The following is a 27,001-nucleotide window of genomic DNA, read 5'->3' as shown; positions in this document are numbered from 1 at the left end:
TGCGCGCGCGCGCATCCATTCAACCCTCCCCCCCGCGCGCACCCGCCCCGCCCTCGAGACGAGATGGCGGCCGCGGGGCCGGCAGGGCCTGCGGAAAGGATGCACCGAGCTCAAGGCACAGCGCAAGGCCCTCCGCGTGTGGTGCCAGCGCGGGCAGCGGCACGCTCGGGCCCGAGGCTCCAGGGCGGCTTTCAACGCGAGCCCGCCAAGCTCGTCCGAAAATGCACGTCGGCTCATAGGGATCCTATGGACGTTCACACACGGGTCCAGAGCAGTACCTTAGCAAATGATTTGCTGCATTTAAAAGTCCTCTGATAATTATGATTTGCTATTAATTAGTAACAAATTCATGAGTGAAAACAGCTGCTGTGTAGCTTCCTTTTGGTGTTTTTTTCAGGCTTCAATTCGAGGAGTGTTAACCAACGCTAGGATGCTGAAGGCAGAAGTGCATCCTCAGAGGCATTTCAGATGATGGTAACCTTTCTGAGAGATGAGGCAGCCTTACTGGGTTAGAGAGGGGGTGTGAAAGGCTTGGGTACATCCCCCTGGATCCAGGAAACAGAATACACTTGAGAAAATACTGCCCACTTTTTTTCTTTTATTATTCCCTCTTAAAACAATTTTTAGTAGAAAACAATTTAATACAAGAATGCTCCTGTACAGAAATCCCTTCCATTTACCAAACAATCCTGATAGGTATTCCAAACAGTTGCATCAAAATGTCTTTTCATTAAGCACAGGAATGTAAACCATCTTCTGCATCTATCAAAACTGTCACTCGGGGGGGAAAAAAATGGCATAAAACTTTTAATATTGAAAATAAGATGGTTACTGTTCTGGGAGATTGTTCTCTGATCACAGGTAAGGAGCACATAAATATTTATATAAAAAATGTCATGTAAAATACCACAATATTGCTAAATTACTAAGACCTGCAACTCTTAGCTTCACTCAATGCAGGATGCTCCATTAACTGCGTAACGTCTGTCACTAGGTTTGCCTTGTGATGTAATACTAAAAACCTGTTTGCGTGGTTTGGTTTGGTTTAGTTCTGAGGCAGACCTCACCTCGCTTCCTGCAGTCCAAATTGGTGGGAGGTCAAAGACCTCTAATCTGAAGGCACTGTGTTCTGAGCAGGGTTTGAGTGCGCTGCCTTCAGACCAGTGCTAGCCAGCATCCACAAACCTTGGAGCACTGGTAAAGCTGGAACAGCTCTACCATAAAAAAGAACTAGTTATGCAATGTCCTTCAAAAACACCCAGGTGTCAGAATGGGTGATCCACTCTTGATTTCCACTCCTAACTCACAGTGAATTATGCTCCTTGTATGAGTTACTACTTGAAGTGATCTTCTGGCTATCTGCTGTTCTCTCATCGAAGCAGCTGTCCAAGTAACAACGTCAAGCCAGCCAAGTACTGAGAATTAGCTCTTCAGAGCAAAACAAAAGCTCCATGTGCCTTCTCTGTGCAGGCAGAACAAAAATGTGTACCTGCCATTTACAAAGCAATTTTTGAACAAGCCCTTGAGTGTTCTATCAAATAAAACAATCAGGACCTGTATTATGGTTTCTAGCTAATAACAAGGTGGATTTAAGTGGCATCTGCACAGTTGGAATTACTAACTGAACCTCATAAATAAAACCCACAAATGGGAGAGGAAATGAACTATCACAAGGGAGTACATATCAAATACTTCATCATTAAGCATAGGTACTGAGACAGAGCAGCAGTGCAAAGCCTTTGCCATCCACAGTATGCAACTTCAGAAAAACACAGAGCAAACAGCCCACAGAAAGATAAACATACAAGGAAACACCTCGAAAAACAACACAGAACCCATCCTTGTAGGGTAGTTTGGTAATAGTCTCTGAAGTCAAGATTTGGAGATAAGGTTATTGTGTCACCTAAGCTTCACAGTCAGGCAGATCTTCTCTCCCCACTTCAAAAGCCTCTTTGCTGATTGACAGCAGTTCACGCAGCTCTTTGTTTTCAAGCTGCAAAATCAATATTTTTGCTGAAACAGAAACGAACTAATTCACAATTAAAGGACTACAATAGAAATGAGCTGAATCACAATTAAAGGACAAGAAGCTTTAACTGGTCCCACTCCATCACAGATAATTGAAACATCAATTCTGTCATGTAAGCCCTGATACAGTGCTAGCAAGAGCAGAATCACATCATTTAAAGCTTATCTTCTGCTTCTGGCTTCATATATATATTATATATATATATATAAACATCAAAACCTCAAAACCAAAGAGATCATGTTCTGCATTTTCTGACCCATGTCCAAATTTTTGGTTGCTATAATCTGTGATACACAAACACAGAAAGCAAATCTGGAGACTTGATCTATCCTTAGCAGTTGTCTCTGTTCTTACCTCCAACTGAGCTAGTTTCTCCTGAACTTTAAAGAACTGATCATCATCAACATGAACAGCTTTCCTCATCACCTCTCCCATCTCACATATTCTGTCTATTTGACTTTCAATTTCCTGGAAGACATAAAAATAACATATTCAAGACCTTCAGGCAAAAGCAGCAGTAATAATTTATCCCTTTCTTGATTTTGGATTGGTTTAATCTTTTCCTCCCAAGCATGTGCAATCGTTTTTAAGATGTGTTAACCTTTAAAGATGAATACATGTACTTTGTTGTCCTTTATCATGAGTCATCAATGAAAGCAGTCAATAGAAATCACATCAGTCAGCAAGGTAAGGCACTCAGTTACTAAGATGGAAATCATTTCAAGAGTGGTAAGGACTGGGACAAAAAAATTCAGGTTCTTGCTCAGCAGATTTTGTTGAGGGCAATACCACTGAGTTTGTGACAGTAGCTGGATGCTGTGTTAACATCATCACTTCATTTTAAAAAGAAGCAATCAAAAAGTGGTGGAGTCTGTCACAGATGCTGCCATTCTCTACCAGTCAGTCTTGGAGCAGATTTCATATTGCATTATTAGAAAAACCCAATGGGACTTCTAAGAATGCCAAATATTAAGCAAAAGAGATTTCAAGACTAAGTAACAGTGTGAAGTAAACATCCCCAAGTCAGAAGGAAGCCAAACTAACTAAGACTAAAGCCTTCTGAAGCACTTTTTTACAGAACTGTCTAGATACAGCCCTAACCCTTTCGAAAACACACTCTGTTGGAACTCTGAAGTGCACCCAGGGCATAAAGAGCAAGCCTTCACCTCGGCCATGAATGGGTTATGCTTTTCAGTCTCCTCTCATGACTGTTACAACCTGAGTGCTGCAAAAGGAATAGAGGAAAAAAACAACCAGCAGAGAGACAAGAGTATGTTAAAACAGATTTTGGAGCAGAGCTATTCCATGAATGGAAACAAAGGTTGCACGAAAGCAAGCTAGAGATAGGGAACAAACGTTTTTAGCCCTCTTCTGTCCCCATCCCATCTTACCAAAGAATTAGCCTGATGAATTTTCAAGACTGGTTCTGTATTTTCACTTTTTCTCCCTTGCAAAAGCTGTAACATCTGCTTTCTGTATTTGCTCATGATAAGTTCTAACGCGTCCTGGTGCTCCTCCAGCGAGATCCACAGCTCTGCAAAACACAGTGTGTCGTTGCCACAAAATGCAAGCCGTTTTTCACAGCGCTGACAGCAGAAGCTGTAGCCGAGGTACAGAGTACTGGCAGCTCGCTTGATTCCTGCTGTGCCTCTGCCCCCCCTCGCCAGCGCAGTCGGCGGCCCAAGCCCCTCTCCCATCCTGACACCGGCAGTCGCTTTCACACCAAGGCATCCATGCCTCTGACAGAACGCAAAACAGAGGCACTTCCCAGCCCCCTCCACAAGGCCACTCCCGCCTGAAGCACCAAGAGCGCTGCTCCCCAGGACCCTGCCCCGACACAGCTACTGGGCCCTCTGGACATCACCCTCCACCCCCAGCACCCCACACCAGTTCCCACCCCGCGAGTTCCTGCAGCGCACTCAGCACAGCTCCGGGGCTCCCTCAGGGCCGCCGCCGGCTCCCCGCCATGACACGCTCCCCCCGCACCCCTCCATCAGCACCACGGGGTTCCGCGGCACGCCGCCCCCGCTGCCCCGCCCGGGCAGCCTCACCCCTGTTCTCCTGCTGCAGGTCGCGGATCTGCGTGTTCTCCTGGGACAGGAGCACGGGCGGCCGCAGCCGGGACGGGTCTGTCCGCTCCGCCGCGGTGCCCTGGCCCTGCAGAGACACGGCTGTCAGTCTGGCCGCCCCGTCCGCCCGCTCGCTCGCCCCCTGCCCGCTCGCCCCCTGCCCGCTCTCACCTTCTCGGCCCACGCCGCGCCTGCCTCTCTCATGGCGGCGACGCGCTGGTGCAGGACGGCGGACTGGTCGATGAGCGACTCGGCGGCGGTGTCATGTTCCTTCAGCCGCTCCAGCAGCGTCTTCGCGTCCGTAAGAATCTTCTCGATGGTGCAGGTCATGGCGAGCGCTGAGGCGAGCGGCGCCCCTCACCTCCGCCGCGGCCCCATGCTCGGCGGCGCGCGCCCCTGCTCGCCGCCGCCGCCTCGCTCGCGGACGGCCGCGAGCCCGCGGGATCGGGAACGCCTACCGCGCGCGCCCCCGCCGCTTCCGGCGCTCGAGTGGCGCGCGGTGGGCAGGGGCCCCCTGGCGGCGTGAAAGTGCCACCGCCTCTTGCGAGAGCGCGGAGCGCGCAGCCCCTGCGCTCGGCCTTGCCGGTGGCCGTGGGTAGCGGCGTTGTGCAGCCACCCGCAGCAGAGGAATGCCCTCGGCTTTTAACGCTGTCCGTCTCCCCCTGCGAGAACTCTCACCGGCAGGGATGCCCCCGCTCGTCCACAGAACGGTCCCGAGTGCTTCACGACGCGGCTTTCCCGGAGGAAGCCCCGGTGAAAGGCTGGTTCAGAGAAAGGCTGCGGTGCCCTGCGCTGTTTGCAGAAGGGCGCGTACCCTTGACCCGAGGCGGGTCTGCTTATCTTTTTAAATACTCCCTTCAACAGTGTGTGATAAATTCCGGGCTGAGATCTGTTGAGCTGTCATCTTATCTAATATTCTTGTTTGTCCCTTTTAACAGTAAACATCCTCTAGTCGAGTTAAAAAAACAAGCTTTGTAATGCTGACTTGCTGCTTTGATATTTATTTGCTAACTTAAGCTACCGTTAGTGATCTGTGATGTCCTTGATTCTTTGGTTAACTTTGTGCCACTGAGCTTTTTTATTCAGTATTATGGACTTGGTTAGTAATGTTTTCAACAACTGTTTTAACAGGACTGCCTTTGACTGGGGGCATAAATCCTAATTCAGATGGACACATAAGAAAAATCTTGGATACTTTATCAGATGAGTTTCTTTATGAGCCCAGAGATGATAAAGCCTAGTGCAGAAGTGCTGAATAAAACAATTTCCTACAAGCAACAATATCAAAGCATACCTACAACCCAGAAGAGAACAGAGTAAGCAGCTGCATTTGGAGTATTTAATCAGAATTAATTAGGAAACTATGAAATCTATTTTGCAAAATGGGGAAACAATGCTGCTTTACTGCTTTATCTGTGTGGAAGGTCTGGACCACACTTTAGAGCATGTTTTACCCTCTGGTCCTTATTTTTCTTCTGACTTGAGAATACTAAAAGTTGAGCCAACACATTATTAGAATTCCTTTTTCATACTACTTGAGCCATGAACACCTGGAAAACTGACAAAAGTTACAGTATCACAGTATCACAGTATCACTTAGGTTGGAAAGGACCTCGAGGATCATCGAGTCCAACCTATCAACACAGACCCCATGCCTAGACCATGGCACCAAGTGCCACGTCCAATCTCCTCTTGAATGCCTCCAGGGACGGTGACTCAACCACCTCCCTGGGCAACCCGTTCCAATGACGAATGACTCGCTCGGTGAAGAACTTCCTCCTCACCTCGAGTCTAAACCTCCCCTGGTGGAGCTTGAGACTGTGTCCCCTTGTTCTGGTGCTGGTTGCCTGGGAGAAGAGGCCAACCCCTTCCTGGCTACAACCACCCTTCAGGTAGTTGTAGAGGGCAATGAGGTCACACCTGAGCCTCCTCTTCTCCAGGCTATGGATTATGGAATAAGTTGGCAAAAGGTTGCCCTGTGCTATGGGAGATATGACAGCCCCAAGTTGTAGCAATGCTTGTTTCCCCTCTTCCACTGTCTGTCCTCCACCATTATATCCTCAAACAATCCCACCAGTGCAGTTTAGCACCTCTGGTGCTTTTCTCTGCTTGCACACCCAGCTCTCTGACAGTACATCTACTTCTGGTGAGCCTTTAAGCAGCCACACAGGAATAGACCTGATACAGCTACACAGAACACTATGTCTAGCAGTCCAGTATCTTTCCATTTTCCACCTCATTCCATGTAAGGAAGTTCTGTGAAATCAAACATGCTGTCTCCAAAGTTCCACTTAATTCAGCTTTACAGCAGAGAGGGACTCAGCTGTTTAGAAGTGCAACACTGGAAGTTCTACATCTACTAGAAGTCAGCTAAAGGAACAACCTGTTTGTGCAACGTGGAGGGTCACTGCACCTCAGCAAAAGCTGCACCTGAATTGCATGTCTGAATCATTGGCCTGTTCTGTTCCTTGTGTTTATACTTGCAATTTAGTACTTTTCCCTGGTTTCAAAGATGACATCCTGGCATTTCATGCCAAGTAGGGCCAAGGAAGGGAGATGAGGGCCAGCAGGCAGAGAGGGACCTGGGGGTACTGGTCGATGGTAGGCTGAACATGAGCCTGCAGTGTGCCCAGGCAGCCAAGAGGGCCAATGGCATCCTGGCCTGCATCAGGAACAGTGTGGCCAGCAGGAGCAGGGAGGTCATTCTGCCCCTGTATACTGCACTGGTTAGGCCACACCTCAAGTCCTGTGTCCAGTTCTGGGCCCCTCAGTTTAGGAAGGAGGTTGACTTGCTGGAACGAGTCCAGAGAAGAGCAACAAAGTTGGTGAGGGGTCTGGAACACAAGCCCTATGAGGAGAGGCTGAGGGAGCTGGGGTTGCTCAGCCTGGAGAAGAGGAGACTCAAGGGTGACCTTATCACTCTCTACAACTACCTGAAGGGAGGTTGTAGACAGGCGGATGATGGTCTCTTCTCCCAGGCACCCAGTACCAGAACAAGAGGACACAGTCTCAGGCTGCGGCAGGGGAGGTTCAGGTTGGATGTTAGGAAGAAGTTCTATACAGAAAGAGTGATTGTGCTATGGAATGGGCTGCCTGGGGAGGTGGTGGAGTCGCTGTCATTGAAGGTGTTCAGAAGGAGACTTGCTGGGGTGCTTGGTGCCATGGGTTAGCTGTTTGGGTGGGTTGGATTGGTTGATGGGTTGGACACGATGATCTTGAAGGTCTCTTCCAACCTGGTTTGGTTTATTCTAATAAAGGTTTATTCTAATCAAGACTTTCATTTCAGGATCAGTGCAGTCCCTCTGTGTGATTCTGGCTGCTTGAAATAAAATTGCACAACAAGAAGTGAGTACAACATTGCCACCGCACAGCTCCCAGTCTCGTGTTCTCACTCAAGGATGTGGCTCAGTCCTTCTCCAGCAGCTCTTTTGACACAGAATCATTTGTTCAACTTCCAAAGGACAGCAGAATAAGCTAGTGTGGCGCCAGAACACAGATCAGACCCCAGGAGGACAAAGCTCCTTGATTTAAATGCTGGGAATGCTTGCCACCAAAACTTCTAGTATGCAGCAAGAGAGCTTTAAACAAACCAACGGATGAGCATTTTCTGAGTGGTGGTGTCTTACAATTCCTTTGGCTTATCACATCAACTCTGTATAAACTAAGAATGTATAAATTTGGCCTCTCAAACTTTTTAGTGTTTAACTTCAATTCGATTAAACACTTGTGTATGTGTACAAAGTGAAAAATGAGGTTACAAGAGGTTAATGCTTTTAATGCTTTTAATAACTCTTAACCACATGGCTGTATTCTGTCAAACAGAATGTGGATTTGTTCTAGCAGAAGTATACACTAGATAGAAGCATATGAGGCTCTCCAGAACAGAAAAGCTGCTACAGAACCAAAACCATTTCTAGGCCATCTTTGCAAAATCATAAATAGTATTTCTGGGATGGAATAAATCCACAGCATTGCTGAGTACAGCTGAGGAGATGTGGGAAGTTGGAAGATCATAAATCTAGACAGACCAGAAGTACAGAAAAAGTACTTGAAGAGACAGGTAACAGACACAGCACAGGTCCTTGAGCACAACAGTATCTGTAAACCTGAGACAAGTTCAGGCATCAGTACTGGGGATGTTAAAACAATGTGCACTGGGTAGTACCTGTAACTTAGCCAGAAACTGGAAATTATGGATAATAACACAGAGGAACTGACTGGTAGAGAATGAGTAGAGTAGAATGGTAGAGAATGAGTGGTAGAGTCTGTGACAGACTCCACCACTTGTTGATTGCTTCTTTTTAAAATGAAGTGATGATGTTAACACAGCATCCAGCTACTGTCACAAATTCAGTAATCTCAACAAAAATCTGTAGCAGAGACTCACAGACAAGGAGGCCAAGTGAATCCACTTCTTGCACTTCCTAGCCTATATTTCCAAGTGGATTGCTGTTGCATAAAACAGAGCCATTCTGCGACAAAAGTTATTACCCAGAAACTCCATTTTATTGTTCATCTTAATTATCCTGCTTTGATAAATCTTGATGAGTCACCCACTGCACCACAGCATTCACATTTATGAGTCTAATATTCTTTTTACTGTTAAAACAAATGTCCTTAAGATGGAATCCAGGCTGGAGAAAACCAGGAAACATTATCATTGATAAATGGATATATTTAGCTATTTAAGTCTCTCAGCAGCAAGACTCCTCTGCTGATAAAATGCTGACCAAGGGATTCCACCATCATTAACTTTTTAATGCTTACTACAGTGTCAGGAGATTTTGCTTTATGGAAATCACATCCAGGACTTGGCTTCTCTTTGCTGTGCCTACAAAGAAGTACACTCATTTAAGTCTCAGTGTTTAAAATTACATTTAAGTAATTTTAAGTCAGATCATTTTAATACATAAGCTGTATTTCAAAGCAGAGAAGAGTAGGTTTAGATTGGATGTTAGGAACAAGTTCTTTACTGTGGTGGTGGTGAACACTGGAACAGGTTGCCCAGGGAGGTGGGCGAGGCCTCATCCCTGGAAATACTTGAGATGAGGCTCGACAGGGCTCTGGGCAACCTGATCTAGTTGAGGATGTCCCTGATGACTGCAGAGGGGGTTGGACCTTTGGAGGTCCCTTCCAACCCAGACCATTCTATGATGCTATTGTTAGCACTCAACTTCCTTTAGTATCAGAATATTTTACTAACAGGAGAGACCTAATCCTACAATGAAATAAATCTGCATTTCAACCTTTAACTCACATATATAACAACAATTACTGTAATCAGCAATTAGTTTTCCAAAGGCTCCCAACTGTTTAGTATTTGACTCTTGCTTTCATCATTTAATGATTTATAGTAATGAGCTGGAACATCAGTATTTTTTTTACTGAAACAGCCAAAATAGTTGTCCAGGCATCACTGTCTCCATGTGACAGATCTCAGATGTTTTTATGAAAAGTTAGCCAAAAGTAATAGGCAATTCCAAGGCTTCTGTTTCATTTTGACTGAAAAACAACAACAAAGTGACTGTAATGCCTCGGAGTCGGAGTCTCAGTAGCTTCTGAAGGACTGTTACTTTGCTGAGATTCTGCCCTTTGTTTAAGTTTTGTTTGACAAATGCTTTATAAATGAGCAGAAGAGGTGGTTTATGTTTCATTAATGAGGCTGATAGTGGTTAATTACTGAAGTTACATAAACAATCCAATACCAGATCAAGCCAAACGGGTCAGTTATGGAGAGAAGATCCAGCTGGAGTAGATGTGATTTCCTTTTAACTATTCAGATACCAAACAAATTACAGGGATGATACCAAACAAGTTGCTAGATTCTGTAGTTCAAATGAACAAAGAATTCTTAGCTTGAAAAATTCATTCTCTCAAGAGGTATAGGTCTAGGGAAGCTCTTTCTTGATCTGCAGTGTTAGCAGTCATCAAATTCTCAGACCTAACAGCACAAGGGCAGCCATTCTAAGGAGATCAGATTGCACAGAAGCTCACAGTTCACAGTGATGATGGAAATGAGGCTGCAAAAGCAGCAGAAGGCAAGGTCAGGCAGGTGTCATCAGATCTGATTATTTTTTACAGAAAACACATATGTCCTTTATTCTCCACTTCTGTGGCACTTTCTCATTTTGGCTCATAACGTGAACTTGTTCAGATAGTATTTTCAGGCTGTATCTATCAGTAACATTTTGTTTACCCTTGCCTAGTAGAGCTTTCTTGAAGTATAATTGTTTCCTCTGCCCATAAAAATGGCACTAGGCGTGTTACTGATCAGAGACTTTATCAGTTTCCTATAAATTGACATTATGTAAGTAAAATCAGCTGAAAATAGAGCTGCAAGAGATCTCAAGAGCCCTTTCTCCTCCTTTACAGATTAAATTAACTCAGAGAGAACGATTCTTAAGTTCCAGCAAGTTGCCCAAACTGATCTTCAAAACATCCAGTGGTGAAGATTATACAAGCAGCTTATTCCAGTGCTATTTTTACCACCATAATTCCTTTCTCTAGTACCTAATTTAAATCTTCCTTACTATTAAATAAGCTTCTTATTTCCTGATTCTTTACAAGCATGGAAAGCAGTTTATTTCCCTCTTCTTCTGCCGTTCTATGCACGACTCAAGTGAGCTCTCAGGTCTCCTATTTTTATTGTCACACTAAGCTTTGAATATGAGAAGTGATCTGTTAAAATAATCTAAATGTATGTATTTAAGATGGATTACTCACCTGGTCTGAATCACTGCATGACTATGCAAAAGAGATTTTATTTCCACAGATACAAAGATAGTGTGTAGGTTGGAGTGCATGACCATGGGCTAATACTTAATGTTGCACTGCAATTAATTTCCACTACATCTAAGTTTCAGGACTAGGTGTGTGTATACATATGTGTGTTTGCTCTGAATACACTGGGTTTTATAACACTGAACAGAAAGGTGATTAGACACCTTCTAAACACCCATCCTTAAGATTTCCTGAATTCAACAGGCTTTAAATACCCACATCCCATAGGTGGACTTGAACACCTTGCCAGTGAAGGTCCCAGAAAAGGTACCAGAAAAAAAAGTCTGTAATATTTAGAAGCTAAAGACAATATTTTACAAAGCTCTGTTTGTTTTTCCAGCTTTCATGGGAAAGGCTGAGAGGCTAAATGAAAATGCCAATGGTGTATGTGAAAGAGATACTGCTGTGAACAATATCTTAGCTCTAACAATTTTAAGTTTTTCATTTCTACCACTGAAGTTTTTCTGACATCCTAGTAATTGCTGTATAAAGCTACTTGTACTTAAAACCACACATGTTGGTCATAATTAAACTTACAGGATCATTATCTTTGTCTCCACTGCATAATCTACACTTTGCAGCCGTCTGTCACTAAGCATTATCAATGCAGAGCTCTGCTTTGCTCTTGTGATACCCCACCTAGAGCACTGTGTCCAGTTCTGCAGCACAAAAAGGACATTGAACTGTTGGAGAGGGTCCAGAGGCCACAAAAATCATCAGAGGGCTGGAGTACCTCTCATATGGGGACAGGCTGAGAGAGCTGGGGCTGTTCAGCCTGGAGAAGGCTCTGGGGAGACCTTAGAGAAGTCTTCCAGTACCTGAAGGGGGCTACAGACTTTTGACAAGGGTTTGTAGTGATAGGACAAGGGACAATGGTTTGAAACCGGAGCAGGAGAGATTTAGATTGGGCATTAGGAAGAAGTTCTTTATGTTTAGACACTGGAACAGGTTGCCCAGAGAGGCTGTGGGTGCCTCATCCCTGGAAGTGTTTAAGACCAGGTTGGATGAGGCCTTGAGCAACCTGGTCTAGTAGGAGGTGCCTTTGCCTACAGCAGGGGGTTTGAAACTAAGTGATCTTTAAGGTCCCTTCCAACCCAAACCATTTATGATGAATTCTTTGTATCATGTAGGTATCTCCAAATAATGCTACTGCACGATTTTCCCTGCTCAGGAAATGAATATTTTCCATCAACAATCAAACATGTCAATGTTAGACAAGCAAAAGAGGAGAATTTAAAATTCTACCAAGAAGGAAAGCAGAATATTTAGTAATTGGACAGGGAGAACTCTGGGAAACAGTGACGTGAGGGTCCCCATGGCCTCTGTCCCTGATGACCCAGTTATTATTTGATTTATGTGGACTTGCAGCTGCCCTTGCTTCGACCCCAGAAAAGGCTGTGTGGGAAGTTTGTGTCTCAGAGCCACAGCATTGCTCTGCAGAGTGTCTGGAGCCTTGTGTATGCACAGAAACTGATAAATAGGGAAAAGACCCAGTTTGCTGCAGCTGGACTCAGAGCTAGGATCAGTGCTGCAGCCCAGCGGACTCAGCTCTGGAAGCAAGAAACCCTCTGAGAGGAGCTACCGTGAGTATTTCCTTTACTTTTCTGAATGCTCTGGGATTATAAATTGTAGTTCTAGCCATAAATCAATTTGCCATGTGAAAATATTTCAGGCATTTCCATTTTTTTCTTCTTTTTTTCCTTTTCTTTTAAAATGATTAAGTGAAAATAGAACATATGCACTTTGAACTTTGCTATCCTACTGCCAAGCAGTTTTCCTAGCAGCACTTCATCTGACATGCAGAGTGAAGTAAAGTGCCTTTTAAATTCAATTATTTGTTTCTTCTCCCCAAAAGAACCTGGAAAACTCTTTTAAGTTTCAAACAACCTCTAACCTCTTATTTTTCAGTGTGTATAATTTATACCTCTGAAATGGGGTAACAATTCCAAAGGAAGGCTTCAAGATAATTGCAACCCAATCCATTCCTGAAATAAGGCAATTCCTGTTGTGGTTATTATAGGACAAGGTAGGAATACCTTTAATGAGAAGTGGGATTTCTTCAAGCAGTAGTTTTGGGGAGCTTCTCAGCACACTGAAACTGAGAGGGACAGATAAAATCTTAGTTTTGCATATAAGCTGCATATAGGTTCAACCAAGAGATCCCACATTTTCCCCTGCAAAAGCATTCTTTAATTGTAGTAATCAGAGATTGCTGAATTGCTTGAGTGAAACTGAATGTATCACCTGGCATCACACATAGCTGCCACCAATTTTACTCAGCTCAATTATTTTCACTTTTTGGCTTAAATGTCACAAGTTACAAAGTTCAGGTATGCTTTCCAGAAGCAAGAAGGGTACAGCCATTAACACTGAGACTGAAATGTGCTGTCTAGTCCCACTACATGATCATGAACATGCTACAAGGTGCATTAAGTAAATGTTGAAGATTTTCAGCCTGAGTTCCTAAACTCCCCTGTAAACAAGAAATTTCCCCATGACTCCATTGTCAAAATATTTACAATAGCAGTTCAAGTACTGTCAATACTTACCTCGTGAAGAGCTCCCTGGGCCCTCTTCTACATGCAGTTTTGCATCTTACTAAATTGGATAATATGAATTGACAATATGTTAGTATATGATATTTATAGCAATAAAAATGACAACAACATCTTTCACCTTAAATAAGTAGCCAGTATGTACTCTAGCCTGAGTGGGTACATTCTGTTAAGTGACTGGTTTGTGTACTTCACTTTTATCAATTAACACCTTGGAGGTTTTGCTTCCATCTCTGATAAACTGAAGTCTTTCAGTTAGGCCTAATAACCAAATATTGCTGAATTTCTGTATTAGGTGGATAACCAGCCCCTTGAACCAACATACATTCCATCTCATTTGAATGTTGCTATTCAGAAGATGGAATATTGTCGAAAATGCAACATTTTCAAGTATTCTTAAGCAACCTAGAGTCTAGGTAACATAGAATCATACAATCAAACAGGTTGGAAAAGACCTCAGAGATCATCGAGTCCAACCTATTACCTAACACTTCCTGACTAACTAAACCATGGCTTCCCACGTTCAATACTTTCTTGAACACCTCCAGGGATGGAGACTCCACTACCTCCCTGGGCAGCACGTTCCAATGGCCAATTACTCTTTCTGGGAAGAACTTTCTCCTCACCTCCAGCCTAAACTTCCCCTGGTACAGCTTGAGACTGTGTCCTCTTGTTCTGGTTGCCTCCATCTTCTTCTGGACAAAAAAAAAAGAAAAAGGAAGCAACAACAAACCCAAATACAATAAATAATTTTTTTAAACCTCAAGCTTGTGTAAGCTTTTAAAATTAAACCAAACCAAGCAAACACTTCCACCTCCCCCACAATGATTAGGATTTCACCCATAAAATGACCCATGAGAAACAGCACCTCAGAAGTTAACTGAGAAGGAAAAGCAGGGGACAGCATGTGTGCCTTTATGCAGATGATGTTCTCCTTTAGGTCCACATGTCTAAGGACTAAAGACTTCCACCCTAACCGTGTTACTGCTTGTGATTTTACTGCTTATGATTGTTATTAAAAACCTTTTGGTTTTGGTCATTTGTATGTTTTAGATTAAAGGCCTTTACTCATATTCTCTGGGAATGATTTTTTTGTTCTGCTGCCTTTTTAAACCACACATCCACAATAGATACAGCAATATTTTGACTTCTTATGCTTTGAAAATTCCCATTGGAGATGTATGCCTCATTCTGTCATGGACTCCCTGGTTGCACAGGGTGCAGCTAAATTTTGTGGGCATGCAGAATTTGCTTTTCTTCACAGCAAGGTGTTAATGAATGTGTGTGATGAAGAAGTGTCCTTTTACATCTTGGCTCACTGCTATGAAGTGTGATAGCTTAGGGATGGCTGCTGAACTTTTGGGAGAACATATAATGCATCAGGAAATTTCAGTGGTTCCTAAAGCTTGGAGGAGGACAGAAAAGGGCAACAAAGTTGGTGAGGGGCTTGGAACACAAGCTCTATGAGGAGAGACTGAGGGAGCTGGGGTTGCTTAGCCTGGAGGAGACTCAGGGGAGACCTTATTGCTGTCTACAACTACCTTAAGAGGGGTTGTAGACAAGCGGGGGTTGGTCTCTTCTCCCAGGCAACCAGCACCAGAACAAGAGGACACAGTCTCAGGCTGCGCCAGGGGAGGTTTAGGCTGGAGGTTAGGAGGAAGTTTTACAGAGAGAGAGTGATTGCCTATTGGAATGGGCTGCCTGTGGAGGTGGTGGAGTCACCATCACTGGAGGTGTTCAGGAGGAGACTTGACAGGGTGCTTGGTTGCATGGTTTAGTTGATTAGGTGGCGTTGGATGATAGGTTGGACATGATGATCTTGAAGGTCTCTTCCAACCTGGTCTGGTCTATTCTATTCTATTCTATTCTATTCTATTCTATTCTATTCTATTCTATTCTATTCTATTCCCTGCTGCTGTCTGACTGACTCATATGTGAAGTGGGGAAAAAAGGTTGTAACACATAGTTATGATAGTCAATCTTGTCCAAGTTCTCTCTTTACATATTTTATTCTTTATATTTATTTTAAAAAGCTCAATACTGTTTTATACCAGAAGAACAAACTTGTTAATGCTAACTTCTCAAGTGTCAGAAAATGAAAGTTACCATTCATGCCCAGGGATGACCATTAAGTCCCATTCCTCAAAAAATGACTGGATTTACTATTAATACTTTTATAACATTCTCTTAATTAAAGAGCTTCAATTTACAAAGTCTCACTCTAAGCTGGGAATCCTGTGGCTGCAAATTATAACTTTTATTAGCCATAACAAAAAAAAGAGTAAGAAGGACTTAGTCTTCAAATCTGTTCTCATACAACATCTGAGCTGAGAAAACTGCCTAATATAAATCTGCTTCCAAGATGTTTACTCAACCTTACATTTGGTTATGTGTACTTCATACTCCAATATAATATTTTAATCAGACTGGATCAGTGTAATTTTATTTTAGCTTTTGTGAATTGCTTCTATTTAAAGAAATGACTGGAATTCAGAAAGACATTTCTTCAGCAAATATGCATTTGGGGGGAAAAATGCAGACTTTGCCCAGGCCAAATTGATCTAACTGATAAGGACCTCATGATTCAGTGAGTCATTTCTCTCTCAAACAAATATTTACTAGCAGAGATAACAAAAACATCAGCATTCCAGCCTCACTGCATCTTTTCACCTTCTGCTGACAACACAAAGAGAAAGTGTTCTGTTCCAAGATATGCCCAGTTTGGGGGGAAGGGAAGTGTGTCTTTCCAGGCATGACTTCAGTTCAGATTTCCTGAAATTAGATATTCATTTTCTCAGCTGTAGCTAGGTCTAGGTAATGCAAAAAAAAAAACCCAACAAGTGAGTTTTTCAAGGAAAGACTGTGGATTCTGCAATAGGCATATACGAAGAATCCAGGTAGGGGTTTGATTTGCTACACTTTCCAAATATTTACTTGCCTTCTTTTTCATCTTTTCTGTCCTTCTTATCTGCTCAGGGAAAACCCATGAATAGTCCATTGGCAAGTTGTCTTTACTTAATGGGCATCAGACACAACATACTTTTGACCAGTGACCCTCTTGTACATTCCACAGATGGAGAGGGATGGGGGGGAGTGGGGCAAGAAAATTTTTTTCTACTTACTGCTCTCGTTAAATTACCACTCCATTGCTAAGCAACACCAGAGGCTGTCTCTACACATCTGTAAACTCAAACTCAGCTCATGCTAGTGTTCATATAGTCATTGTTTTTTCATATAAAACTTTCCAGCACTTTCAGAATCCACTTTTTCAGAACCACCCTATAAAGTCAAATTACTGAAAACCAGGAAAAGCTTTGAACTCAAAGCACAACAGCTAACCTGCCACAACTGCAGTATTGTGAACTCTCCGTATACTTTGTTATGGGGAACATCAAAGTATCCATCCAGGAGCCCAGGCTCCTTCAATAATCTCAGGACACAGCAAAAAGCTCTCTAGAGGGCAATGCATCCTATATGTGATTGACTTCTTTGGTCTTCACAGGAAACTGCACTCTTAAAGGAATACTCTTAGTTTTGGAACCTAATATAAACTAGGCAGTGCTTCAGTGAGACAGAACTTTCTTACTGCAGAAGAGTGTTTAGATGGGGGAGAGAGAGATCCTATGCTGGCCTTTACAAACTGCTTTCCTGTATTTATTTGCTTCAAATTTGTGTAAAGCATGAATGAAGCAAATTACAGAATCACAGAAGTCTCAGGACTGAAAGGGACCTCAAAGATCGTCTAGTTCCAACCCCCCTGCCATGGACTGGGACACCTTCCACTAGACCAGGTTGCCCAAAGCTACATCCCATCAAATTCAGTAAAAGCTCATCTTAGTGTAGAAACAGAGCATCCACCACTTCCACATTAGGGTAAATGTGTCCTAACTCCTTGTGAAAGCAAGTTTTTTCCTATACAGTGAAGCTCCTTTTAATCTCTTCCTGAATTAGAGAAAATTCCAATGATTACTTTTATTGCCCCACAAGGCTCTGTGTAAAATTTGGAGCAAACTAGCCCTCAATATAATTTGGAAGCTTAGGAATAGATTCTGTCCTGAATGGGTAGTATTAGGACAATCAAACGTTTTGCAACCTCACTGAAAGCATTATGTGACTTGGCATTATGGGACTCTGATTTTCTTAAGGTGTGCAAACTGTGCCATTTTCTGGAGATTTCTGGGTTTAGCTCTGTAGTTAAGCCAATCCAGTGATGCTTTCTCATGTGGTGTTTCTCTTTTTCATTTCTCTAGGTTGCCTTCTTAAACCTCAGTCACACAACAAAGTGACCACAACAGTGCAGCTGGGAGCAGAACATGGCTAACACGTTCATCACTGTCCCTGATGGGTATTGTCTTCCTGAGCCCATACAGTACTATGGTGAGTAAAGCAAAACTTCATACTGTGAAAAAACAGTATAGTAGAATGGACAGCTGTGGGAATTCCCATCATTTTCTTCATTTGTCTTTACAAGCACCCACACAACACTGCCCAAAGTGTGACCAGGCCATTTTTACTACATCTAAGATTCTACTTAAAAACATATCAGGTAGATTCTTTTAAAAGAAAACCTCAGACTTCCCTTCTGAAAATGTGTTCCTCTATTATTTGTGATTAAATATTCAGTCTATAAAACACTGTAAAACTTTCAAGTAGCTGATGTCAGGTTTTTACTTACTTTTCAATTTCTTCTGTATGCAGATGTTTTACCAGAGCACATCAACTATCAGCTGCAAGACACTGATTTTCAGACTGCACCTTACTGCCAGTACTCCACAGTTCAGATCCCTCCTCCAGTGTTACAGTCACAACCTCCTCAGTCCCAGTACAGCACATATGGCCTGGACTCTCACTACAGCGATGGGCAGTCTATCAGCAGCTGTGAGCTAAGCAAACCCCCTCTCATGGCTCCCCACATTGACGATGCTGGATACCAAGGATTAAAACGGCCACGATTAAGCCACTCCTCTTTGAGACTGAGGGGGCAGGAGGAGCTGTGTGTTGTGTGTGGTGACAAGGCCTCAGGCTATCACTACAATGCACTGACCTGTGAAGGCTGCAAAGGTAAGCGGAGAAGCTGAGCTGTATCTTGCCCAGGACTGTGGCTCCACGGTGCTCAGCATAATGTTTGAATATCTACAATTTAAGCAAACAGATTTAATCACTTTTAAGCTGATGTTTCCACAGAGGACTTTAATTTAGCCAAGAAAGCCTTTATCCAGACTCACGTTTTCATAAAGTTTTTTGAAGAAATGCTTTCCCAGTGTCTATTTGACACAGGTGTTTAATGTATCTCATTTTTGCAATGATTATTCACAAGAACAGTGTCTATTTAAGCAAGTGCTGATTTCCCCATGACAATTTATTCTAGATTTACTTCCCTGTCATTATTTTTACTTACTAATAAAATCAGATAAAACCCACCTGGATGTGTTCCTCTGTGACCTGTCCGGGGTGATCCTGCTCTGGCAGGGTGATCTTTCAAGGTCCCTTCCAACCCCTAACATTCTGTAATTCTGTGAAGTAATAATTAATTGCCACTTATATTTTAACTTGCTGCATGGGAGCTGCCTTGATTAGGTAAGGAAAAAGGTGATCAATTATTTGTCAGAAAGAAAAAAGATGTAACTGTTGTGAAAAACAAAATTCAAAACTAAGCTCAAGTTTACAGTGTAAAAAACCAAAACATCTACCCAAAACCTCAAAAGACACTTTAATTCTTTAAACCATTTAATGATAGATCTCCCTCAGTCATAACCTGATCCTTCTCTGTAGGCTTCTTTCGCCGTAGCATCACCAAAAACGCAGTGTATCGGTGCAAGAACGGTGGCCACTGTGAGATGGACATGTACATGCGGAGGAAGTGTCAGGAATGCCGCCTGAAGAAGTGCAAAGCGGTGGGAATGCTCGCAGAATGTAAGTCCTCCCTCCATGCTGGCTACTTGACCTTTTCCAAAGTCAGCCCCTCAGTGGTATTGATCTAAACTTCAATTAGCTATAGGAATATTTGACTGTACGCTCACTTTGCGTATTTGGTATTTGCATGGCGATTAGCATCAGCTTTGCTGTTTCATTACATCTGTTTTCATTTCAACCCATGGGTCTCCCCTCCTTTTCCCAGTCTTCCTTCCCAGCTGGGAAGGGGTTATTGGATGATAGAACAATAGTTTAGCCCCAGATATAGGGTAAACATAGACAAGTCTGTAGCACTTGTAGCTGCTTCATAGTTTCATAGTTTCATAGTTTCATTCAGGGTTGGAAGGGAACACAAGGATCATCTAGTTCCAACCCCCCTGCCATGGGCAGGGACACCCCACACTAGATCAGGCTGGACAGAGCCTCATCCAGCCTGCTCTTAAACACCCCCCGGGACAGGGCCTTGACCACCTCCCTGGACAACCCACTCCAGGGTCTCACCACTCCCGTGGTGAAGAACCTCCTCCTCACATCTAGCCTGAATCTCCCCACCTCCAGCTTCATTCCATTCCCCCTAGTCCTATCAGTACCTGAGATCCTGAGAAGTCCTTCCCCAGCCTTCCTGTAGGCCCCTTCAGATACTGGAAGGCCACAATGAGGTCACCTCAGAGCCTTCTCTTCTGCAGACTGAACAGCCCCAACTCCTTCAGTCTGTCCTCATAGGAGAGGTGCTCCAGCCCTCTGATCATCCTTGTGGCCCCTCTCTGGACACGTTCCAGCACCTCCACATCCCTCTTGTAATAGGGGCTCCAGAACTGGACACAGTACTCCAGGTGGGGTCTCACCAGGGCTGAGTAGAGGGGGAGGATCACCTCCCTTGCCCTGCTAGCCACACTTCTCCTGATGCAGCCCAGGATCTGATTGGCTTTGCGGGCTGCAAGTGCACACTGAGAGCTCCTGTTGAGCTTTTTGTCCACCAGCACCCCCAAGTCTCTCTCCTCAGGGCTACTTTCCAGCCAGTTTCATCTGCAAAGCCCACCAATGTTTGGGAAGTATTTTCTGAAGTTAAGAGAACTGCTATTCAAAGACATTACAAGAAAACAAAAGAAACTACTAAAAAGAGACAGCATTATGTCCTGAACTTTGACAGGACAGCAGTGAGCATATCAGATGTGCTTTTGGGTTTGGAAAAAAAATAAAATTGACTGATTGCACAGTGTTGCTATGAGGATAGGCTGAGGGAGCTGGGGTTGTTCAGCCCAGAGAAGACTCCAGGGGGACCTTAGAGCTGCCTCCCAATACCTGAAGGGGTCCCACAGGAAGGCTGCAGAGAGACTTTTCATAATGAGGAACCTAGCAATAGGACAAGGGGGAATGGTTTGAAGCTGAGGGAGAGTAGGTTTAGACTGGATCATAAGAAGTTCTTCAGTACATGGGTGGTGAGACTCTGGAAAAGGTTGTCCAGGGAAGTTGTGGATCCTTCCTTTCTGGGAGACTTCAAGGCCAGGTTGGAAAAGGCCTTGAGCAGACAAGTGTAGTTGAGAGATGTGTCTGCCCATGGTGAAGAGAGTGGAGTAGATAATCTCCAAGGTCCCTTCCAACCTAAGCCATGCTATGATGCATGAAAAATTCTCATAGTTGTGTCTCAGAGCCACAAGTTCAACATAAGACTGCAAGACTCAGGTTGGTGGATACTGAGCACTGACATTGCTAATAAATAACACATTGCCATACTGTCCAGTAAGCATAGTTCCTTATAGGTTATGGCTCCTGTGATGCAAGGTTTGTGTTACATGAAATAATAAAAGTGTTTATTTCCAGTTGTATATATTTGGAGATACCTTGACACACACTGCTGTGCTTTGCAGGTTTGCTGACTGAAGTACAGTGCAAGTCGAAGCGACTGAGGAAGAACTTCAAACAGAAGAGCAGTTTTCTTTGCAACATCAAACTGGAAGACGAGGGACTGAACAGTAAGCACGTGTCATCTACAACAAGATCTGCAAAAGTAGGATATTTTTTCTATGTGAAACATTTCTATTTTTATCTTTCACATACACACACAAGTCATTGTCATTTGATTGGTTTATTTTTCTACCAGATCTTAGAGAAGATGGAACTGACTCCAGGGGAACATCAGCTTCTTGACCACATTGTGGCAGCACACCAAAAATACACAATTCCCCTTGAGGAAGCAAAGAAGTTTGTACGTATACAGAACAATCAGCCTGCATTGATAAGTTAATATTATCCTAAGCATTGCACCTTGGTTACATCAGATGTCTAAATGCTCTTTCATGCAGCTACAAGAAACTGCAAGTCCTGAGGAAAGTTTTCTCCGTCTCTCGGAGACAGCAGTTGTCCATGTGCAAGTGCTAGTGGATTTCACAAAAAGACTTCCAGGTAAGTTTCTTCCTTTGGGAAATATTACAGACTAGTGTGGCTTTGTTTTAGAGGGAGAATCTGATGGCATGAAACCAGGAAAAATACAGGCTTTAAGAAAACTCTCTCACTCAACTGATTGTTTTTTCTACCCTATCAAGGTTACTATTCCCTTGTTATGAGGACAAGTTAGAAGCATTCACTTCAAAAGCTTGATATGAGATTTCTTATCCATTTCTGACACGGAGTAGGGACATTTTTTTAAGTACATGGCCTTCAGAATACCATCTTGAGCGAATTACTTTCCCAACACATCCTCTGAAAGCCAGTTCAGTTTGCAATTTATCATGCTCATAAAAATCCCCAGATGTTCCTTCAAAGGAAAAGGCAGCAGAGAAGGGACTAACCAGGTGCTATTACTCATATTTTCCTTAAAGAAGGGAACATGCAATTAAATTCACGACATTTTAATGTGCCAGTGATAGGATAAGAGGCAACAGACACAAACTGGAACACAGGAGCAATGTAGCAAATATAAAGTATTAGGATGTGATATAATTAAGATATTAGGAAAGAATTTTGGATGAAGTCTTGCTTAGACCCAAATTTTTTACTTTTACCTTCCTGTGAATCTTGTGACACTAGACACTGGCAACTGCACTTTTTTTGGGGTCTAACCTGCCAACTAGCAAGAAAGATCCCTATGTACCAATAGTCTTTGGTACATTTTTCTTTTAACTATGGCTTCTCCTTTCCAGCGAAGGCATTTGTTAAAAACAATTGTATCAATGAATGTTAGGGGGTTTAAAGGCAGCCACAGTACTCACTGATTCTTAACAAGTATCTTTCCCTGCAGGATTTGAAAGTTTAGCTAGTGAAGATCAGATTGCACTGCTGAAAGGGTCCACAGTTGAGGCAATGTTTCTGCGCTCTGCCCAAATATACAACCAAAGAATTCGTGAATGCCAGCCATCAACCAGTGAAAGTAAGTTTGACTAGCAAGCTTTCTGCTAACCTAAGTAGGAGGCTAGGTTGGAACAACTTCCATGCACTTTAATTCACTACAGGCTGGGGTCAGAGTGGCTGGAGAGCAGCCAGGCAGAAAGGGACCTGGGGCTACTGGTCGATGGTAGGCTGAACATGAGCCTGCAGTGTGCCCAGGCAGCCAAGAGGGCCAATGGCATCCTGGCCTGCATCAGGAACAGTGTGGCCAGCAGGAGCAGGGAGGTCATTCTGCCCCTGTATACTGCACTGGTTAGGCCACACCTCAAGTCCTGTGTCCAGTTCTGGGCCCCTCAGTTTAGGAAGGAGGTGGACTTGCTGGAATGAGTCCAGAGAAGAGCAACAAAGTTGGCGAGGGGTTTGGAACACAGCCCTGTGAGGAGAGGCTGAGGGAGCTGGGGTTGCTCAGCCTGGAGAAGAGGAGACTCAGGGGTGACCTTATCACTCTCTACAACTACCTGAAGGGAGGTTGTAGACAGGCGGATGATGGTCTCTTCTCCCAGGCAGCCAGTACCAGAACAAGAGGACACAGTCTCAGGCTGCGCCAGGGGAGGTTCAGGTTGGATGTTAGGAAGAAGTTCTATACATAAAGAGTGATTGCCCATTGGAATGGGCTGCCCGGGGAGGTGGTGGAGTCGCTGTCATTGAAGGTGTTCAGAAGGAGACTTGACAGGGTGCTTGGTGCCATGGGTTAGCTGTTTGGGTGGGTTGGATTGGTTGATGGGTTGGACACGATGATCTTGAAGGTCTCTTCCAACCTGGTTTGGTTTATTCTAATAAAGGTTTATTCAAATAATTTCCTATTCAAGCATAGTGGTACTCTAGAATACCACTGGTAATGCCTATGTGCCTCCTATGCACCATCTCTTCAAACACCCTACTACAAAAAATAACATGCCTGCCTCACAAATGAATTGGATCTCTGTTTTCTTCCCTTTACTCCCAAGAGTGACATTTCTGAGTGAACACATGGTAAGGTGGACAGATACTAATAGCTATTAATATAGCTATTATGTGTCATTAATATGACACGTTGTGTTAAAACACTCTGATTAGAATGCCACCAATGAAAGAGGCGGTAGATGCCAAAAAGAACAACTTTTTTTTCTGTCTGCATGGATCTGGTGAAAAAAAGTCATACAATTTTAGGTACATATTTGCAAAGCAGATGCTGACAAATATTGAAAGTCACATTGAGGTTGGCTGTCATTTACCTTGCTGCAGGTCACGTAAGGCTTTCTGATCATGGGACATGCTGCCACGTGCAAAACCTGGACAAAAGCATTTATTCCATGGAAATGTCTCACAATGAAGACAGTCCAACTTCCACGACTACCACAGGTAACGGAGGACTCAGAATCAAACTACTGGGGAATGCTTTGTTGCGCTGGCCTTTGAACAGGCTTGGCAGGGCAGTGCTGGAGTCCCCCATTCCCAAAGCTGTCATGCACAGACATGGTTTAGTGGTGACCTGTCGGTGCTGAGTTAATGCTCAGACTCAATCATAAAGATCTCTTCTAACCGAAACTGGTTTCTGATTCTATGAAGTAACCGTCTGGTTATTTTCTGTCCTTTTTAAGGTATAACGGAGGAGTTTATTACCGCGCTGTTTTACTTCTACAGAAGCATGGGGGAACTCAAAGTGACAGAGACCGAATATGCCCTCCTCGTAGCAACAACCGTGTTTTTTTCAGGTAAACTGGGAGCTGACTTACGCTTAGGCGCGCTTGTCCGTCTCCTCGCACCGCGCCTGCAGCTACGGCAGCGCCCCGCGTTCCCTTCCGCGGCCCTCCGCGCTCCCCTTCTCCGCGCTCCCCTTCTCCGCGCTCCCGCCCGCCGCCCCTCCGCGGCCCATCCCGCTAATCCCGCCGCGCTCCCACAGATCGCCCGCTCCTGAGGAATAAGCGGCACGTAGAAGAGCTGCAAGAGCCGCTCCTGGGCATCCTGTACAAGTACTCCAAGATCCACCATCCCGAAGACCCACAACACTTCGCCCGCCTGATCGGGCGCCTGACGGAGCTGCGGACCCTCAACCACAGCCACGCGGAGGTGCTGGTGACGTGGAGGACGAAGGACCCCCGTCTGACCCCTTTGCTTTTCGGGACCTGGGACCTGCAGTGACGGGGCCGTCGCATCGCCGCGCTCCCGCCCCTACCCTCTCGTCTCCGTCGCGCGCTGTCGCCTCCCGCCTTTTTGTCTTCCCTCAGCAGCCGGCGAGTGCCGCGTTGTGAGCGTGCCCGTCATGAGGGGCCGGCTCTCAGCCCCTTTTCTCCGAGGCCATGGAGAATGAAAAACTCTTTAAAACTGTTCGTGCCGCCGTGCCTGAGCGGTGGGCAGGTGCCTGCAGTCAAACCCCAGACGGAACACCCGGGGCGGCGGGGCTGCGTCAGGTAAATGGCGCAGCCTCCTGCCTCGCGTGGTGTCGCTCTGGAGGCGGCGGGGGACAGTGGTGAGAGAGGTCGGGGGCCGTTCCCCGCAGACACGAGGGGGAGCGATCCTCCCGGGTAGCCCGGCAAAGTGCTGAGCTTGCGTCCTGGGAGGCACACACGCACAAGTGTGCGGGAAAGTGCCCTGCGTTCCTTCTTTTTCTGCAAACCGTTCGGACTGGTCCTGGGGGGAACATCTGAACATAAGACTTTTACTCCCCCCCCCCCCCCCCCCCAATCAAAACCGAAGAGAATAATCTCCTCCAGCTCTTGCCGTGTGTTTTAACTGTGCACCACCGATGATAAAGGTGCTTGACGTGGGCAGTTCACAGCAGTACATGGGAAGTACACCGCTGGGATCCACTTAACTGGCTTTGATTTACCGGTCCCACCAGACGGAGTGCGCAGTGAAACTGTGCTGCGCTGCGCTGCGCTGGGGCTTGTGCCAATTGAACACGAGAGGGTTTTCCACGCTGACTCCTTGTGAAATACGTTTCAATCGCGGTAGTCCGGTGGGAAATGAGTGGCGCTATTCACACCACACATTTCTGTGACTTTCCAAAACCCCTTGTAAAAATGAAATTTTCACGCTAAAACATAATAATCTGATCTGTTTTAGAGCTACTCGTGGGAATAAGGCAAAAAAAAAACCAATAAATGTCAAGTACTGGACTTGGGAAAATGATTTGCTTAATGAGTTCTTTACCTTGAAACTGTGTGCAGGTATGAAATAGTTCCTGAGTTGTTGTCATCAAAAGCTCTCACTTTGATCACAGGGTCGTCTGTCAAGCAAACTACAAAGCTTCCCAACAGTTAGAAAGGTCTCTCTGAAGTAAGAAGCAAAAGAATTCCAAAGCCATCTCCAATACCTTGGGCTTTGAAAATGATAGGTAGTTTATTAACTGAAAATCCTATTTTTCACATTAGCTGTACTTCTTTCTTTTTTTTTTCCCCCTTTTTCCTTCCCCTTTATAGATTTACCCACAAGAAACCAATTTTTTTAATCTGTGCAGGGTTTTAACAAGTGCCCAGGTGATGGTTTCAATTTGCCGTTTGTAATACCAAACCCTGGTGAAATCACCGATTCAGGTAAGGCTAAAATAAGCATTTACCGTGCACGTCCCCTAAAATTTTTCATGTTCTTGACATTTTTCATTGCCAGTTTAAGAGTTTCATTGCTCCAACTGCTAAATACAGTGGTTCACTTGCTATTTTTGGAAATACATTCATCAAAATCTCTTCATATTTCAGATGCAGTTTCACAGCGAGGAAAACTTTGCTCTGAGGCAGATGAAGAGGTCAGCTAAGTATAAACTGCTTATCCAATTTCTGCTGTCGTCTTTTGTTCCCAAAGCAATGCTTAAAGCAGTGTTCAGCAGATACATTGGGGCTAAAGGAAGTGGTCAAAGGGGAATAACAATTTTCTGTCTCCTGTTTAAAGCTGAATCGCTTTGTAATTCACTGAATATGACTGGAGATGAAGGGTTAAATATGAAGTTATTTTGATTTATTTATTTTTAAATATATTTTAAGTGTCTGGGAAGTCAAGAATTTTTAATCAGAATAAAATTCAGGCTCTGAAAGAACTTTGTGAAACTGGTTCTGAATAGTCTGTTGAAAGGCAGAAGGATTTGAGGCAGAGTATTTGGAAAATTGAAGCAGATTATCCCAATTGCCTTGTCTGGCTTTATTTTATCTAGGAACCAATGGATTTAGGGGGGGGGCTGTCCTCAATATTTACATTCTTACAGCATCTTTATCAACATTTTTCTGCTTTAGTAGAACTATTTTTTTTTACTTTTGTGTGTGTTTTAAGAGCTCAAGGGTTGGTTTTTACTTCCTGCT

At 44.2% G+C, this 27,001-nt stretch overlaps 2 protein-coding genes and 1 long non-coding RNA gene across 4 annotated transcripts; 1 reads left to right on the top strand and 2 right to left on the bottom strand.

Moving 5' to 3' along the window:
- Window positions 1-581: 581 nt before the first annotated feature.
- Window positions 582-4,539, bottom strand: SIKE1 (suppressor of IKBKE 1). Of its 2 annotated transcripts, none has more exons than XM_068159512.1 (5): window positions 4,270-4,538; window positions 4,081-4,186; window positions 3,421-3,563; window positions 2,384-2,497; window positions 582-1,993 (listed from the first exon to the last, which is right to left on the bottom strand). In XM_068159512.1, the coding sequence occupies exons 1-5, from the start codon at window positions 4,426-4,428 to the stop codon at window positions 1,904-1,906; spliced, it is 612 nt and encodes a 203-aa protein (XP_068015613.1). In that variant the 5' UTR covers window positions 4,429-4,538; the 3' UTR covers window positions 582-1,903. The 2 variants fall into 2 exon arrangements, with proteins under 2 accessions (XP_068015613.1, XP_068015614.1); XM_068159513.1 differs by having other exon boundaries at window positions 1,913-2,013; window positions 4,270-4,539.
- Window positions 4,540-8,522: 3,983 nt separating this feature from the next.
- Window positions 8,523-18,964, bottom strand: LOC137451770 (uncharacterized). The gene is made up of 6 exons (XR_010989892.1): window positions 18,855-18,964; window positions 18,478-18,566; window positions 14,060-14,128; window positions 13,428-13,476; window positions 12,915-12,976; window positions 8,523-8,929 (listed from the first exon to the last, which is right to left on the bottom strand). It is a non-coding gene; the product is annotated as an uncharacterized lncRNA (long non-coding RNA).
- On the top strand, window positions 12,180-26,057 carry LOC137451768 (bile acid receptor-like). The gene is made up of 12 exons (XM_068159504.1): window positions 12,180-12,461; window positions 12,787-12,904; window positions 17,684-17,810; window positions 18,132-18,494; window positions 19,206-19,346; window positions 21,215-21,354; window positions 21,448-21,552; window positions 21,650-21,749; window positions 22,585-22,713; window positions 23,955-24,071; window positions 24,311-24,424; window positions 24,613-26,057. Exons 3-12 carry the CDS (start codon window positions 17,747-17,749, stop codon window positions 24,849-24,851), a joined length of 1,512 nt encoding a protein of 503 aa, XP_068015605.1. The 5' UTR covers window positions 12,180-12,461; window positions 12,787-12,904; window positions 17,684-17,746; the 3' UTR covers window positions 24,852-26,057.
- The last annotated feature ends 944 nt before the right edge of the window (window positions 26,058-27,001 follow it).

This window comes from Melanerpes formicivorus, unplaced genomic scaffold, assembly GCF_026170545.1.
Source record: "Melanerpes formicivorus ecotype bairdi unplaced genomic scaffold, bMelFor1.0.p_v2 SCAF_46, whole genome shotgun sequence".
Lineage (NCBI taxonomy): Eukaryota > Metazoa > Chordata > Aves > Piciformes > Picidae > Melanerpes > Melanerpes formicivorus.
Note: the sequence above shows the minus strand (reverse complement) of the source record. Positions and strands in the feature narration are given on the sequence as shown.

Excerpts from the sequence above, each read along its gene's own strand:
- SIKE1 (XM_068159512.1), bottom strand. The coding sequence starts at position 4,428 with ATGACCTGCACCATCGAGAAGATTCTTACGGACGCGAAGACGCTGCTG. Across the intron at positions 4,187-4,269 it reads GCGCGGCGTGGGCCGAGAAG|GGCCAGGGCACCGCGGCGGA; the intron begins GTGAGAGCGGGC and ends GTGTCTCTGCAG. Across the intron at positions 2,498-3,420 it reads TTCATCAGGCTAATTCTTTG|GAAATTGAAAGTCAAATAGA; the intron begins GTAAGATGGGAT and ends TATGTCTTCCAG.
- LOC137451768 (XM_068159504.1), top strand. The coding sequence starts at position 17,747 with ATGGCTAACACGTTCATCACTGTCCCTGATGGGTATTGTCTTCCTGAG. Across the intron at positions 19,347-21,214 it reads GGTGGGAATGCTCGCAGAAT|GTTTGCTGACTGAAGTACAG; the intron begins GTAAGTCCTCCC and ends TGTGCTTTGCAG. Across the intron at positions 21,355-21,447 it reads CTACAACAAGATCTGCAAAA|ATCTTAGAGAAGATGGAACT; the intron begins GTAGGATATTTT and ends TTTTTCTACCAG.